Genomic DNA, 16199 nt, shown 5'->3' on the forward strand with positions numbered 1-16199 from the left:
CACCTTCAAGCATGCGAAAAGCTTTGTGCAGGACATAACGGATGCAACTGAGCAGAGAGAAATTGTTATAACAGAGCACAACAGAGCTCACCGAGCAGCACAAGAAAACGTAAAACAAATCTTGAGGGACTATTTTTTTCCTAAGATGCTACGGTTAGCAACAGAAACCACTTTGAACTGCAAGACCTGCTCAATGGCTAAATACAATCGTCATCCATCCAAACAAGCGGTAGCAGAAACACCTATACCTTCCTATGTGGGGGAAATCCTCCACATCGACATCTTTACAACAGATGGAACCCTTTTTCTTACGTGCATTGATAAATTTTCGAAATTTGCCACAGTGCAAACCGTCGCATCGAGGGCTATTGTGGACGTAAAATCTCCCCTATTACACATAATAAATTTCTTTCCAAAAATAAGAACCATTTACTGCGATAACGAAAGATCCTTAAATTCCGAGACCATTAAGACAATGTTGCTAAATCATTTTAATATCATCATTTCCAACGCCCCTCCTCTGCACAGCACCTCAAACGGTCAGGTAGAAAGGTTTCACAGTACCCTGGCAGAAATAGCCAGATGCTTAAAGCTGGAAACTGGCCTAAATGACACAACCGAATTGATTCTGTTGGCAACCAACAAGTACAACAATTCAATTCACTCAGTAACTAATGAAAAACCGATAGAAATTATCCACTCGAAGTCTGCGGTATTCGAAGGAAAAATCAGCAGAAAAATTAAACAAGCACAGGAAAAGACCCTTGATCAAGTAAATAAAAATAGAACCTACAAGGACTATCAGGTTGGCGAAAAGGTGTTCTTAAAAACCAACAAACGATTAGGGAACAAGCTTTCCCCACTATGTTCAGAAGAAACCATAGAGGCAGACCTTGGAACCACGGTCTTAATAAAGGGGAGGGTGGTCCACAAGGACAATCTACGATAAACATCTTCGCAAGAGTCCTTACCCCGTTTCCAATCTTTTTATATCTTTTTAGGTTACGGTATCCCACTCTAATTCTTATACTAATAGCTGTTAAGACAGACGCGACGGTACGACTTAACGACTATACGAACGCAGACTACATCCCAATAGAGGACAATGAAATCTTCATCTGGGAATCGTACGGATACTTGCAACACTCGACAAACATAACAACGTACGAGGACTACGCCGATCAGACAGAGACAATGACAAGGACATTTACAGACGACCACCGGACACCAGTAATTATGACGGACTTGACACACATTCGCAAATTAGTAGCCACTCTAAGATTCCACCATAGGACTGCTAGGAGTTTAAATTTGATCGGAACGGCACTGAAGGTCATTGCCGGTACCCCCGACTTTAACGATTGGGAAGAAATAAAATTCAATCAAGAGCAGTTAATAAGAACAGAATTAAATATCAAATTCCAAACACGATTGAATGAACTTGCAACAACAATGAATCAAATTTCTAAAACTGAAACAAATAAAGAAACACACTTACTGGAGATCATTTTAGCTAAAAATAGAATTGTTATTACAGATTTAGAAAATATTCTTATGGGCTTAACCCTAGCAAAACTGAACATTGTAAGTCCATCAATTTTAGACGAAACCGATATTGGCGAATTCAGAGACAAACAGCCTATTGACATTAGTCTAATAGAGCTACTAGAAGTATCTAGCATAAGCGTATTCCAAAACACAGAAATTTTACACTTTTTAATTAAATTCCCTAACCCTAAGATTAAATGTAAGAAAATTACAATCTTCCCGGTCCAGCACAACAACAAGATCTTGAACTTCGACGACGGAAATCTGGTGGCTGAATGCAGATCCCGGAACATCAACATCGGGAACTGCAAGACGACGGTCGGCGCCACTTTCTGCAAAGAACTGCAGAATGGCACTTGCGCTCAGCAGATAATCTCCGGGGCCTTTGCACACTGTTCTACACTTCCCGGCCACCTGGATCCGGTGACCATTGTAGATCACGGCACTCTCATTGTGAATGATGCCAACGTGACCATAACCGACAACCAAGGGAAAGACCAGAAAGTGTCGGGTACCTACCTGGTAACATACACCGAAAAGGTAGCCCTCAATGGGACTTGGTACATTAATCAGCTAGGGAATTCAGATAAAAAACCTGCTGTGTCGGTCATCGCCGTTGTAAACGTCACGGCTCATCAGAATAGGTTAAGCCTTCCACTCCTCCACGAACTAAGTCTGAGGAACCTTCACCACATCGGGACTCTTAGAGAGAAACTCACCTTGGGGTCCCTCCTCAGCAATTCCCTCGCCATACTTGCTGGCTTCCTATTGTGCTCCACCATTTGGTTGAGCTACCACCACCTAAAGACCAGGGGCCACACAAAGCCAGGAGACAACAGTGATGTGGAGCAAGTGGGTCACCGGGACGGCGACCTCTTAAAAGGCGGAGAAGTTAACACAAGCAGTTCTCACGGAGTGAAACTGCTGAATTGCAGGCCATATCCGGTGGTCTGCACGCGCACTAAACAAACTGCTGATCGCGTACTCCAGGTGCAATTGCCCCGAGCCCGCACGGAGCACTCGCGGAGCGAGTGATCGGGCTGACGCAGAAGTGCTGACCTGGCCTTCTGCCAGCAGTTCTGCTGCGGACCAGAGGCCTGGAGTTGAACCGGGACTGAATTCTTAAGTTAGTTTTAAATCATACTCCGAGGCTTACGCCTTGTAATTATAAATACCCAAATATTGTGACCCTCGCCCTAACGGGAGAGTGGTAAATAAATATAACCAAACTAAACAAACGACTTATAATTTACACAACCCCCTAAAAATTCGAACCAATTTATACCAAATCAAAACCAGTATTCACCTCGTTTCATACCAAATCATCTAAGAGGAAACTATCACACATATAGAAGGGATTTAACACAAGCCCAACAAAATAATCCTCTTAACTTCCAACCCTCAACTTCAAATAATTTTAATAATCAAAAACCGATAAAAAGACAACGCGAGAGTCAAAGTGACCAGTACAGAATGGATGTAAATTTTCATCAAGCTGCCTCGGACACTCAAATGATAGAGAAGGACACACCAGTCCCTATGTAGAAATAAGTTATCATAATAAAACTTACAAAGGAATGATCGACACAGGATCATCAATAAATATTATAAGGGAAAATTTTGAAAACATAAAAGAAAACGAAGAGAATCTAACAGTATAAGTTAACTAAGTTAACTGAACCGATCGTCCGCACCCCAGCTCCGGTCAAATTGCTGACCAAGCATTTGGCCGGAAGCCCATGCATAGCCGGCAAAAGCTCTGCACATTGGCAGAGGCCGCTATGAAGCTCTTCTTTGTTAGCTTTTAAGTTTTAGTTCGTTTTGGACATTCAATGAATAAAGAGCACTAGCTCATAAAACTAACCTACCATAGCTATCTGAGTCCCTAGGCCAGTAGCCAAAAGGAAGACAGTCATCTTTCCAACGTAATCGACATAAATCTTCAAGTGGGAACCACCACCCCCGCCTTCGGACGAAGGCATCAGAAGATCATCGGCGAACCGGCAAATTACCAGTGACGGCGGCGAGGGATTCCCACCACCTCACAGCATTGGAAAGTAATTAATTTATACACTATTAAAGGTCCAATTATACTAAAGAAAAGTATAATAATAAAACCCACTTCAGTCTGTCCGTCTGTTCAAAAATTCTACACACAAATCCACAAATTTTCCGACAATTATGATTTCCTGTTAGGTAGAAAGTATTTAGAAGATACAAAAGCTAAGATAAACTATGATAATAATACAGTAATTTTAGGGTCAAAAACATTTAAATTTTTGTATGATGAAAAGAAGGGCGAGACCGCATCCAAATGCCTCGACCCACAGCAAAAGATCGACTCTGCTCCTGTGGAGAAAATCAATCCAAAGATGCAAAAGGTTAAGACCACATCTAAAAGCCTTAAGCCAAAGCGTCAACAACAAAAGAGAGAGACCGCATCACCTAAATGCCTCATTTCAAATGTTGTTAGTGACACAGTGGACAATGATGTAACACATCTCGATTCCATGTCCGTTGACGACGATATAGTCAACTTCGCGATTAATAATGAGTTACGCGAATGTAACGAGTATAGACTCGAACATTTAAACGCAGAGGAAGTTGAATGTTTAAAGAAGGTCCTATATGAATATAGAGACATTCAGTACAAAGAGGGTGAAAATTTTACCTTCACAAGTACAATTAAACATGTCATCCAAACTCAACATGAAGATCCGGTATACCGTAAACCCTAGAAGTACCCCCAAAGCGTTGACCAAGAAGTCAACAAACAAATTAAAGAAATGATAGTGTAGTAGGCTGCTCTTTCTACCCTCTTCCTTTACTCTTAGTCATACATTCCTAGTCATACATACCTAATTATACATAGCCAATATAGTCATAAGCTTATACATACATACAAATATTGTCGAGAAACTTATCGACTGACCGACTCGCCACTCTGCAGAGAGCGCGGCGGTCAGTCGCTGCTAGAGCACGGATCCAAGCTAGAGCACGGATCGGGATAAAAGAGAGAATTGAAATAATTAACTTCTGTAAACGGCGGCTAAAATCTCAGAAGTGGGATTAATAATCCAAAATGGACGGTAAAATCATCCTGAACGACTTTTCGCTGACAACTCTAAAAGATTGGCTACGTATTCTGGGCCAAAATACGGAGGGCACAAAAGCCGAATTAATCGCGAGGCTGCAAGACATCCCAACGGCAGTTCGGGGCGATTGTCCACCGGAGCACCCCCAGAAAAACGGTCCACCAAGAAACGACAATTTTTCTTCACTGGATTTCCAGAATTGTGAAATTAACACCGATCACGTAAGTGTAAATGCGATGAACAGAAAAGAGTCAACCGAAACTGGCAGTGAGAGGGAGACAAACATGTTCGAGCTACAGCAACTACGCGCAGAGCTAGCAGAAGCGAAGGCAATGCTTAACGGAACACGATCGAGCCGGCAGTTCCAAGAACAACAACAACCAGAGCAAAGCAGGGCTACAGTTAGTTCCGTTATCCAGACGGCGCAGTTTACGCTGGCTGGCGCCACAAAAGAGAACACAACATCTCACTCGCCGCAGCGATCCAAGGAGAGAGCGGAGAGCCAGTGTTTTCCAGTTGATGTTCTCGCTCTCGCCAAAGAGACGATAACCGATTACGATGGGAAAACTTGCGCGCGTGCCTGGATAACAGTGGTCAAAAATATCGCACACACTTTCAACATCGATGACAACCATTTACGCATCTTACTCATCACTAAACTTAAAGGAAACGCGCAAGTCTGGTTACATGCGCACCCTGCTCGGTTGATCGAACCAATTGACAATTTGCTTGATCAATTGTCATTGATTTTTGGCGAGCAATCATCCAAGGCTGAGATCCGGCGAAAATTCGAGAGTCGCAAGTGGAAAACCGAGGAGAGTTTCTGCAGTTATAACGATGAGAAGATGGCTCTCTCAAACGGGATAAACATCGACGACGATGAGCTACTGGACCAGGTGATAGAGGGCATACCGCTGCAAAATTTCCGTACCCAGGCACGGATCCAATGCTTCTCTACTCCATCGGAGATGCTACGCGCATTTTTGAACATCCGTTTGCCAGCTCGGAGGGAGCCACCTGTACAGCCAACCAACTACAAAGATGCCATACGATGCGCAAACTGTAATTCAAGAGGACACAAAGCTGACATCTGCAAGAAGCCCAAACGTGAACCAGGTTCGTGCTACGCCTGTGGACAACTTGGACACCTGGTGGCACAATGTCCCACAAGGAAGAGCGTTTCAACTAATAATTATGTAAGATGGTTTAAAATTAATTTTTTTGAAAATGCTTATAAGCCTATAATTTCAGAATGCCTCATAGACTCTGGCAGTCCTATATCTATCATTAAAAAGTCACTTATTAACTAGACAATGAAGTTAGCCCTAGTTAATACTTGCTATTTTGGTTTAAACAACTGTATTCTCAAAACATATGGACAAACCACATGTTATGTATTGAAAGGATCAATAAAAATATACTTTCGTTTAATCATTGTTTGCGACCAGTCTATGAGGTATAATGTTATTCTCGGCAGAGATTTTTTAACTGCATGCAATTTAAATTTAGACCCGTACACCTTGGGAATGATTGCGTTGAGAAAACCCATAGAAATAAACAAAAGATCAATGGATACTGAAAATGATAGTCCTGAGAAATCGTTAGAAAATGAAATTGTTAGTTCACAATCGTTAGAAAATGAAATTGTTAGTTTAAAATCGTTAGAAAATGAAATTGTTAGTTTAAAATCGTTAGAAAATGACATCATTAGTTCACAATCGTTAGAAAATGAAATTGTTAGTTCACAGTCGTTAGAAAATGCAATTGTTACTCCAAAATCGTTAGAAAATGAAATTGTTAGTTCACAATCGTTAGAAAATGAAATTGTTAGTCCGAAATCGTTAGAAAACAAAATCGTTAATCAACAGCATAAAGAAACTGATCCAATATCGTTAAGAGATGAAATAGTTAGTCAACAAAAGAATATCAGTAAATCAAAATTATCAGAAGATGAAATTGCTAACACTTCAAAAGAAATCGTTAGTTGTAAATTGCCAAAAGATAAAAACGTTTACGAACAATTAAATGACAACTTTGATAAGGAAGTACTAAGAATATGTCACGTAACTGAAAGTGAGTTAGAATACAAAATAGGAGAAAATGTTAGCAATAGGTTACAACTAGAATTCGATAGGTTGTTTAGAAATTTTTATATAAATGCAAAAAGGCCAAATGAACCGACAGTTAGAAGTGAAATACAATTGTGTTTGAAAAACCCGAAACCGTTTAGCTGTTCTCCTAGGAGGCTTTCATACACAGAAAAAGACAGGTTACAAAAACTATTAGACGAATATTTGGAAAACGGATTTATACGACCAAGCGACTCGGAATATGCATCGCCCATTGTTTTAGTGAAAAAGAAAACTGGAGACTTACGTATGTGCGTCGACTTTAGAAAACTTAATAAAATGACAATGAAAGACAACTATCCTCTACCTCTTATAGATGACTTGTTAGATAGAATGAATGAGAAAACTGTTTTCACCAAACTCGATCTTAAAAACGGTTTTTTCCACGTGCATGTTAAAAAAGAATCAATAAAATACACCTCTTTCGTTACACCATTAGGCCAATACGAGTGGCTGCGAATGCCATTTGGCCTCAAAAACGCCCCGTCTGTGTTCCAAAGATTTGTTAACAAAATTTTTGCTGATATGATTAAAGAAAACAAAGTAGTAGTATATATGGACGACATTCTATTGGCAACCGAAAATATAAACGAACACTTAGAAACGTTGAAAGAAATTTTTAAAAGATTAGTTGAAAATAAACTTGAATTAAGAATAGACAAATGTGAGTTTATGCAATCGAGTATAAAATATCTTGGGTTCATAATAAATAAAGACGGCATAATGCCCAATGACAAAGGAATCGAGGCAATAAAAAATTTCCCAATACCTAACAATGTTCATACAGTAAAAAATTTTTTTGGGATTATGCTCATATTTTCGACGGTTCATAAAAGATTTTTCTAGACTAGCTAAACCACTGCACGACATTCTTAAAAAAGATAAACCGTTCAAATTTGGTAGTGAAGAAATGATTTGTTTTAATATGTTAAAAGATAAATTAATACAGTCACCGGTCTTAGCTATATACAACCATAAGCACGAAACAGAATTGCATTGTGATGCAAGTTCTTCTGGATTCGGAGCTGTACTTATGCAAAAGAAGGAGGACCAGAAATGGCACCCAGTTTCATTCTTTTCAAAACGGACAACAGATATTGAATCAAAATACCACAGTTTCGAGTTAGAAACTTTAGCCATCGTTTATTCGTTACGTAGATTTAGAGTTTATCTTCATTGGAGGACATTTAAAATAGTCACCGACTGCAACTCATTAATTTTGACCCTAAGCAAAAAAGAGCTAAACCCTAGGATAGCCAGGTGGGCCTTAGAATTCCAAGGTTATGATTTTGAAATTGTGCATAGGGCAGGTAGCCGCATGCAACATGTTGACGCACTGAGTAGGTGTACAAATATTATGGTAATACAAACAAACAGTTTCGAAGATAATCTAGTTATATGTCAAGGAAAAGATACAAAATTAAAAGAAATCAGGCAATTGTTAGAAAACACAGAAAATAAATTGTATGAGATGAGAAATGGTATAGTTTACAAAAAGACAAATGAAAATAGATTGCTGTTCTACGTTCCGATAGAAATGGAAGAACAAGTGTTATACAAGTATCACAACGAACTTGGACACGTAGGAAGAGACAAAATGATAGAAGCTATAATGAAAAACTATTGGTTTCCAAATTTAAAACAGAAGTGTAGCACACATATCAGCAACTGTTTAAAATGTATTTCATTCAGTCCCAAAACAGGAAAAACAGAAGGATTTCTACACAACATACCTAAGGGAAACAAACCTTTTGAAATCATCCATATTGACCATTATGGTCCAGTAGACTTGGGTAGACCGAAGAAACATATTCTAGTAATAGTAGATGCATTCACAAAGTTTGTCAGACTATACGCAACAAAAACTACGAACACAAAAGAAGTCATACAATCGTTAAACGACTACTTCAGAGCATACAGTAGGCCTAAGTGTATCATATCAGATAGAGGAGCATGTTTCACGTCTGTCGATTTTGACTCATTTTTGAAAGAATGCAATGTTAAACACATAAAAATTGCAACAGGATCGCCACAAGCCAACGGTCAAGTTGAACGTATAAACCGAAGTCTTGGTCCAATGATTAGCAAGTTAATTGAACCTGATCAAGGTCTACACTGGGACTTAGTCTTAGAAAAGGTCGAATATACCCTGAACAATACACAACACCGCAGCATTAAACAGTATCCTAGCATAATGTTATTTGGTTTACAACAAAAAGGACAAATTATGGATGAGTTAAAAGAAAAAATTGAGGAAATTGGAGAAACGATTGAAGAAAGAGATTTAGAAAGTATTAGAAATAAAGGCGAGGCAAGTCAGAAAATAGCACAAGCATACAATAAAGAATATGTTGACAAAAAACGAAAACGATCAGGAGTGTTCACAAAAGGCGACTACGTCATGGTTAAAAATTTTGACTCAACAACAGGCATAGCTAAGAAGTTAGTTCCAAAGCATAAAGGACCCTATGTCATAAGCAAAGTTCTCAAAAATGATCGCTTCCTTCTGGAAGATGTTGATGGATTTCAAATTTCTCGCAATCCTTACCGGGGTGTATGGAGCATACAGAATATAAAACACTGGCAAAGAAAAATTAAGAGTCTACAAAATAGAAAGTATAATTTAAGAAACTCTGTAAAAAATAGAAAGTATAATTTAAGAAACTCTGTACAAAATAGAAAGTATAATTTAAGAAACTCTGTACGAAATAGAAAGTACAATTTAAGAAGCAATGGTAAAACAAAGAAAACAAACAAGAAGAAAAGAAAACCTAAAAAATATCTAAGACCGTTTAAAAGTATCTCTACTAAGAAGAATAAAATGAGAAACAGGACCCTTAGCTTTAAGAAACGTTAATTGTTATAAAATCCTACGATCGGGAGATCTAGTTGTCAGGACGGCCGAGTTGTAGTAGGCTGCTCTTTCTACCCTCTTCCTTTACTCTTAGTCATACATTCCTAGTCATACATACCTAATTATACATAGCCAATATAGTCATAAGCTTATACATACATACAAATATTGTCGAGAAACTTATCGACTGACCGACTCGCCACTCTGCAGAGAGCGCGGCGGTCAGTCGCTGCTAGAGCACGGATCCAAGCTAGAGCACGGATCGGGATAAAAGAGAGAATTGAAATAATTAACTTCTGTAAACGGCGGCTAAAATAGAACAAGGGATTATTCGCAAATCAAAATCCCCTTACTGTTCTCCTATCTGGGTGGTTCCCAAGAAGGCAGACGCCTCTGGGAAACAAAAATTCAGGTTGGTAGTCGATTACAGGAATCTAAATGAGATAACCGTTAATGACAAATTTCCCATTCCCCGAATGGACGAAATATTGGACAAATTGGGTAGATGCCAATATTTTACGACAATAGATCTAGCTAAAGGTTTTCACCAAATACAGATGGATGAAAATTCTATTGCAAAAACTGCTTTTTCCACAAAGCATGGGCATTATGAATATACTCGTATGCCCTTTGGTTTAAAAAATGCTCCAGCTACTTTTCAGAGATGTATGAATAATCTTCTGGAAGATTTGATCTACAAAGATTGTTTAGTCTATTTAGACGATATTATTGTTTATTCCACTTCATTGGAAGAACACATTTTATCCCTAAAGAAAGTCTTTGAAAAACTGAGAGAAGCCAATTTGAAATTGCAGCTAGATAAATGTGAATGAAGAAAGAAACTGAATTCCTAGGACACATTGTCACAACAAACGGCATCAAACCTAACCCAAACAAAACCAAAGCGATCACAAACTTTCCATTACCTAAGACACCTAAACAAATAAAATTATTCTTAGGATTATGTGGATTCTATCGCAAGTTTTTTTATTCCTAACTTTGCAAAAATAGTTAAACCCATGACCCTTAAACTAAAGAAAGGTGCTGTAATAGATATGAAATGCAAAGACTACATCGAATCATTTGAAAGACTAAAGGTTTTGATAACATCAGATCCGATATTAATCTACCCTGATTTTTCAAAGCCCTTTTCTCTAACAACTGATGCAAGTAATGTAGCTATTGGTGCAGTATTATCACAGAACCATAAGCCCGTTTGTTATGCTAGCAGAACATTAAACGAACGCGAAATTAACTATGCTACTATTGAAAAAGAATTGTTAGCTATAGTTTGGGCGACAAAATATTTCAGGTCATACTTATTCGGAAAGCCATTTGAAATAATGAGTGATCACAAGCCATTGGTATGGCTCAATAATATCAAAGAACCAAACATGAAACTACAAAGATGGAAAATCAAACTTAATGAATTTGATTATAAAATAAAATATCTTCCAGGCAAAGAAAATCATGTCGCGGATGCTCTTTCCCGCACAAAGATAGAAGAAGTCATGGTTGGCGAAGTTGCAAACAGCGCAAACGCAACTATACATAGTGCCAATGAAGATAATTTGAATTATATATCCATAACAGAAAGACCAATCAATTTCTTCTCTAGACAAATAGAGATAGAAAAAGGTGACAATGAAACAACAAGTGTAACTCATTACTTTCAAAAATTAAAGATTAAAATAATCTATAAAGAGATGACACTTGAATTCGCCAAAAATCTCATTAAGGAATATGTGTGCACCAAGAAAAGTGCAATTTACTTCCCTAATGATGAAGATTTTCTAATTTTTCAGAGGGCATTTACTGAAATCATAAGCCTTAACAATTTCACAAAACTATTTCAATGTACAACCAAGCTAATTGACATACTAACTTATGCGGAATTTAAGGACTTAATCTTAAAGAAACATAAAGAACTTTTACATCCAGGTATAGAAAAAACCGTTAATTGGTTTAAGGAAAAATACTATTACCCTGATAGTCAAAAGCTAATCCAAAACATTATCAATGAATGTGAAATTTGTAATCTGGCAAAAACAGAACATCGAGACACAAAACTGACAAACGAAACAACACCCGAAATATTTAACACAAGGGAAAAATACGTGATAGATTTTTATCTCACGGGAAACCAAATCTTCCTATCTTGTATTGATATTTATTCGAAATTTGCCTCACTAGTAGAAGTAAAAAGTAGAGATTGGCTAGAAGCAAAAAGAGCCATTACCAAAATATTCAATGACATGGGAAAGCCACAGGAAATTAAAGCAGACAAAGATTCAGCTTTTATGTGCATAGCTTTGCAAAACTTGTTAAGATCTGAAGGCGTAAAAATTTCTGTAACAACCAGCAAAAATGGTGTATCTGACATAGACAGATTTCATAAGAGCGTAAATGAAAAATTAAGAATTATTGGAAACGAGCAAAATATTGAAGATAGGTGTACAAAATTTGAAACAATATTATAGGTATACAATCATAAAACCAAACATAATAGCACTAAACGATATCCAGCAGACATTTTTCTATATACAGGTAGCCCAGACTTTAACGTACAACAAAACAAAATTGATAAGATAGAGTACCTTAATAAGAATAGGCATAATTTTGAAGTTGACACAAAATAAAGACAGGCTCCACTTGTAAAGAGTAAAATTACTAACCCATTTAAAAAGACAGGAAAAATTGAACAAGTAGATAGTAAACATTTTGAAGAGACAAATCGCGGCAGGAAAATCGTACATTATAAATCAAAGTATAAGAAAAAGAAAAAATTCAATAAAAGTAAATACGATAATTCCAGAACGACCAATGAAGAACAAAACACACAGCACATTCCTAGTAATGCTTAGTTGCATCTTATCATTTATCACCATAGTTAAATGCAGCAATATCGAAGTAAACCCAATAAGCGCGAAAAATGGATATCTTATACTCCAAACTGAAACAATGGAAATTCCAACCAGCTACGAATACCACTATTTGAGTATAAACATAACAAAGACAATGCTAATGTTCGAAAACCTAGTTACCGAAGCAAAAGATTATCCCAATTATACCACAGATACAATATTTAGTCGATAAACTAAAACGGGAAATAAATGGTATAAGAATAATTCAGCGAAGCAAAAGAGGTCTTTTAAACGTAGTAGGAAAAGCTTATAAATACTTATTCGGTACATTAGATGAAGACGATAGGGAAGAGCTAGAGAAAAAAATTAATAATATGTCAGAAGACTCCGTAAAAACACAAGATCTAAATATGATTATCGACATAATCAACAGCGGTATTGACATAATTAATAACCTCAAATTAGAAAAGGAACTAGGCCAACAAATTGCGATAATTATATTCAACAATTCACAGAATACATAGAAGATATAGAGTTAGGTATGCAACTAACCCGACTAGGAATCTTTAACCCAAAATTATTAAAACACGATTATTTGAAACACGTAAATTCGGAGAAAATGCTTAAGATAAAAACATAAACTTGGCTCAAGACAGATACGAACGAAATTTTGATTATTTCCCACGTTCCTAGCGAAGCCACTAAAGTTCCGATATTCCAAATAGTTCCGTACCCAGATGAACATAACTATATTCTAACCGAGCAAATATTCGATAAGTTTTATATATTCAATAACCAAGTATTTCATAAGGATACAGATAAAATAATATTCGACAAATGTATTATTGGACTTATAAAACAAGAGCAGACTCAATGCAAATACACTAAAACCCATAGAAATTTTCAAATAAATTACATAGAACCAAAAACTAAAACCCATAGAAACTTTCAAATAAATTACATAGAACCAAATATACTTTTAACATGGAATATTCCTGATACAATTGTCAACCAAGATTGTACAAATAACCAAATAGTAATCTCAGGAAACAACATTATTAAAATTAAAAATTGTACCATGCAAATAGATGAGTTTCTAATTTCAAATAACCTAGCAGATTTTACACAAACAATTTATATCACCAACAATGTTACACGCATAGAACCAATAAATCACTTACAAACAAAAGAAATGATAAGAGCCCATGTAAAACACTATAACTTCTTTCAAATTATATGCATTACAACATTTATCATCATGATAATTAGTTTGACTCTGTATTTAGCATATAAGTTTAAAAATATACCTAAGAAAATTGTTGTCAAATATTGTAAACAAAAAGAAGAACATCCGCACCTAGAAACTAATGTCAATGAAGATATTCAGCTAGGAAACAATATTTTGATATACCCAAATTTAACGACCTGAGGACAGGCCAAATTCAAAGGTTGGGGGAGTGACATATCCATAAGTCCCTAAGACTTAAGCATATGCCTACACACCAATACACATACAATATGTACACCCAAATACACCCCCTATGTACCTAACAAATATCATATAAGAATAAATTGTCATAAGATCCTCAAAACCAAGGTTGAATGGAAAAATCCCAACTCCAATAATCACCCACAAGTAGACTAAACATCACGTCCCCACGTTCAAACTTCGGACTCGCAGTCCCGAAAACAAAAGTATCAAATTATAAAGCCAAAGCCCTTGTATCCAAGAGCAAATGCACTTGATCCAAGAGAAGCGTAAAACAATTAAAGTCAGAAGCTTTTTCTCTTTACTTGATCATATCCCTTAAGTCCAAAGTCCATATTAGAAAAGCTCGATACCGAGGCTTGAACGTCAACCAAATCAGAATAAGTAGATGAGTTCAGTTTGAGACCTAATTGTAATCGGTCGGTGTTCTTCAACTAAAAATATATTTGTAATCATTCAGTAAAATAAAATTATATTTTTTTTACTTATGAGTATTACGAGTATTTATATAAAACAAGTGACAAACGTGAATCACATCTAACGCTGGACGCGAAATAGTTCATTGTGGTCACTGGTCACTGAAGCTAGTCAAACTATGCGTTGACACGCTGGACGGCAAGGAACTGTTTCGAATAGGTCACTAAAGCGTAATCGGAAAAAAAAATTTAAACTAAACAAATACCAACAACAAATATACAGAGAGCAACATACACATGTGCATGCATACGCTATCTTCATTTTTACACTTCTCATTCTTATACAACAACCGAAGCATGACTAGGAATATAAAAAAAAAATGGGAAACAATAATATTTACACAATTAATTACAGATATTAACTTACACAAAGCAAGGAAAGAAGACAAAACTACACTACACTACACCATATTTTAAAGTTTTTTTTTTTAAATAATATAATTTTTCTTTGGTGTGCTCAAGTGTGTAACAGCGTTAAATAAAAAAAACAAATTTTTTTTTTTAGTATTTGATTAAAAATTACATTTTTGTCAACTAAGACCGTTTTGTTCCATTAGACAGTTGCTGTCAGTAAACAATTTTTCTTTTGTCATCAATGTCTACTATCGGGAAAGTTAAACAAATTTTCCCAAACACTAGGAGCAAGCTCAGAGCTAGCACCAGCCTTACGGATATTAGGGAAGAAACCGAAGAACATAATTTTCAAATAGGTTTACCCGTCGTCAATGAACTCGAGACGAAGCTCCGCATCATCCAACCAAGCCGTGGTACCAACAAACCAGGCAGACTTGTATTCGGCTCTTAAAATTCCGGACCCTATCCGCTTTCTACCGCCTTATGATGGCAACCCTAAAAACCTTAGCGATTTCATTAACAATGTGGAAGAAATTCTTATAGATATCAGAGAAACAGATAAAAAACTTATGGACGTAGTCTCTTAAGGTCAATTAAAGAAACAAGAAACTAGGCAGATCAACTACAGAAGACAATCGGACTCCCGGGGTGGATACCCAAGAACATATCAGAACTATCAAAGATCTACTTACGAAACAAGGGATTACGGAAGAAAGAGGGACTATAGACAATACCCCTCGAACGTGAGAGACAATTCTCCACATAGGAAGAATAACGTACCGGCAATAATGCCTAAAGACCATCAAACTAATCGTATTTATGAACAAAGAAAATTCGAAAATCCTACATCCTACAAGAACAGGGGTTCCATGCATAACATGAAATAAGTTTCTAACGAACAGGAGCATAAGGCTCAACTTCACAATATATATGAGGCCTCAAATTTTCCACCAAGTGCCTCGAGAGATCCTGTCTATCTCAAATTTTCCACCAAGTGCCTCGAGAGATCCTGTCTATCTCTCGAGGCACTTGGTGGAAAATTTGAGGCCTCATATATTTTGTGAAGTTGAGCCTTATGCTCCTGTTCGTTAGAAACTTATTTCATGTTATGCATGGAACTTAATTACTTAATTAAGAAAGAAGCCGGGTCTCCCCTACCATACATAATTATTCACCTAAAATCTGGATATCCTCTAAAATTTCGAATAGATACAGGGGCGACCATCATTTATTAACCCAGAATTAATAACTTACCCAGACCAAATCAACTTAATAGACCCAATTTCAATTAAAACCGCACTTAACGTGCAAGTTATCCAACCCCCTTCCACAGTTTATAAACAAATTTCAATTCTCAATCTCAAAAAATCAAAAACTGCATCGATCAGCA

The 16199-nt window shown here is 36.8% G+C and overlaps 1 protein-coding gene across 1 annotated transcript; it reads left to right on the forward strand.

The window, feature by feature from the left end:
• The first annotated feature begins 5474 nt into the window (after positions 1-5474).
• On the forward strand, positions 5475-5948 carry LOC116803217 (protein lin-28 homolog A-like). The gene is made up of 2 exons (XM_032727101.1): positions 5475-5839; positions 5895-5948. The coding sequence occupies exons 1-2, from the start codon at positions 5489-5491 to the stop codon at positions 5904-5906; spliced, it is 363 nt and encodes a 120-aa protein (XP_032582992.1). The 5' UTR covers positions 5475-5488; the 3' UTR covers positions 5907-5948.
• The last annotated feature ends 10251 nt before the right edge of the window (positions 5949-16199 follow it).

This window comes from Drosophila sechellia, unplaced genomic scaffold, assembly GCF_004382195.2.
Source record: "Drosophila sechellia strain sech25 unplaced genomic scaffold, ASM438219v1 U_318, whole genome shotgun sequence".
NCBI lineage: Eukaryota > Metazoa > Arthropoda > Insecta > Diptera > Drosophilidae > Drosophila > Drosophila sechellia.

Excerpts from the sequence above, each read along its gene's own strand:
- LOC116803217 (XM_032727101.1), top strand. The coding sequence starts at position 5,489 with ATGGCTCTCTCAAACGGGATAAACATCGACGACGATGAGCTACTGGAC.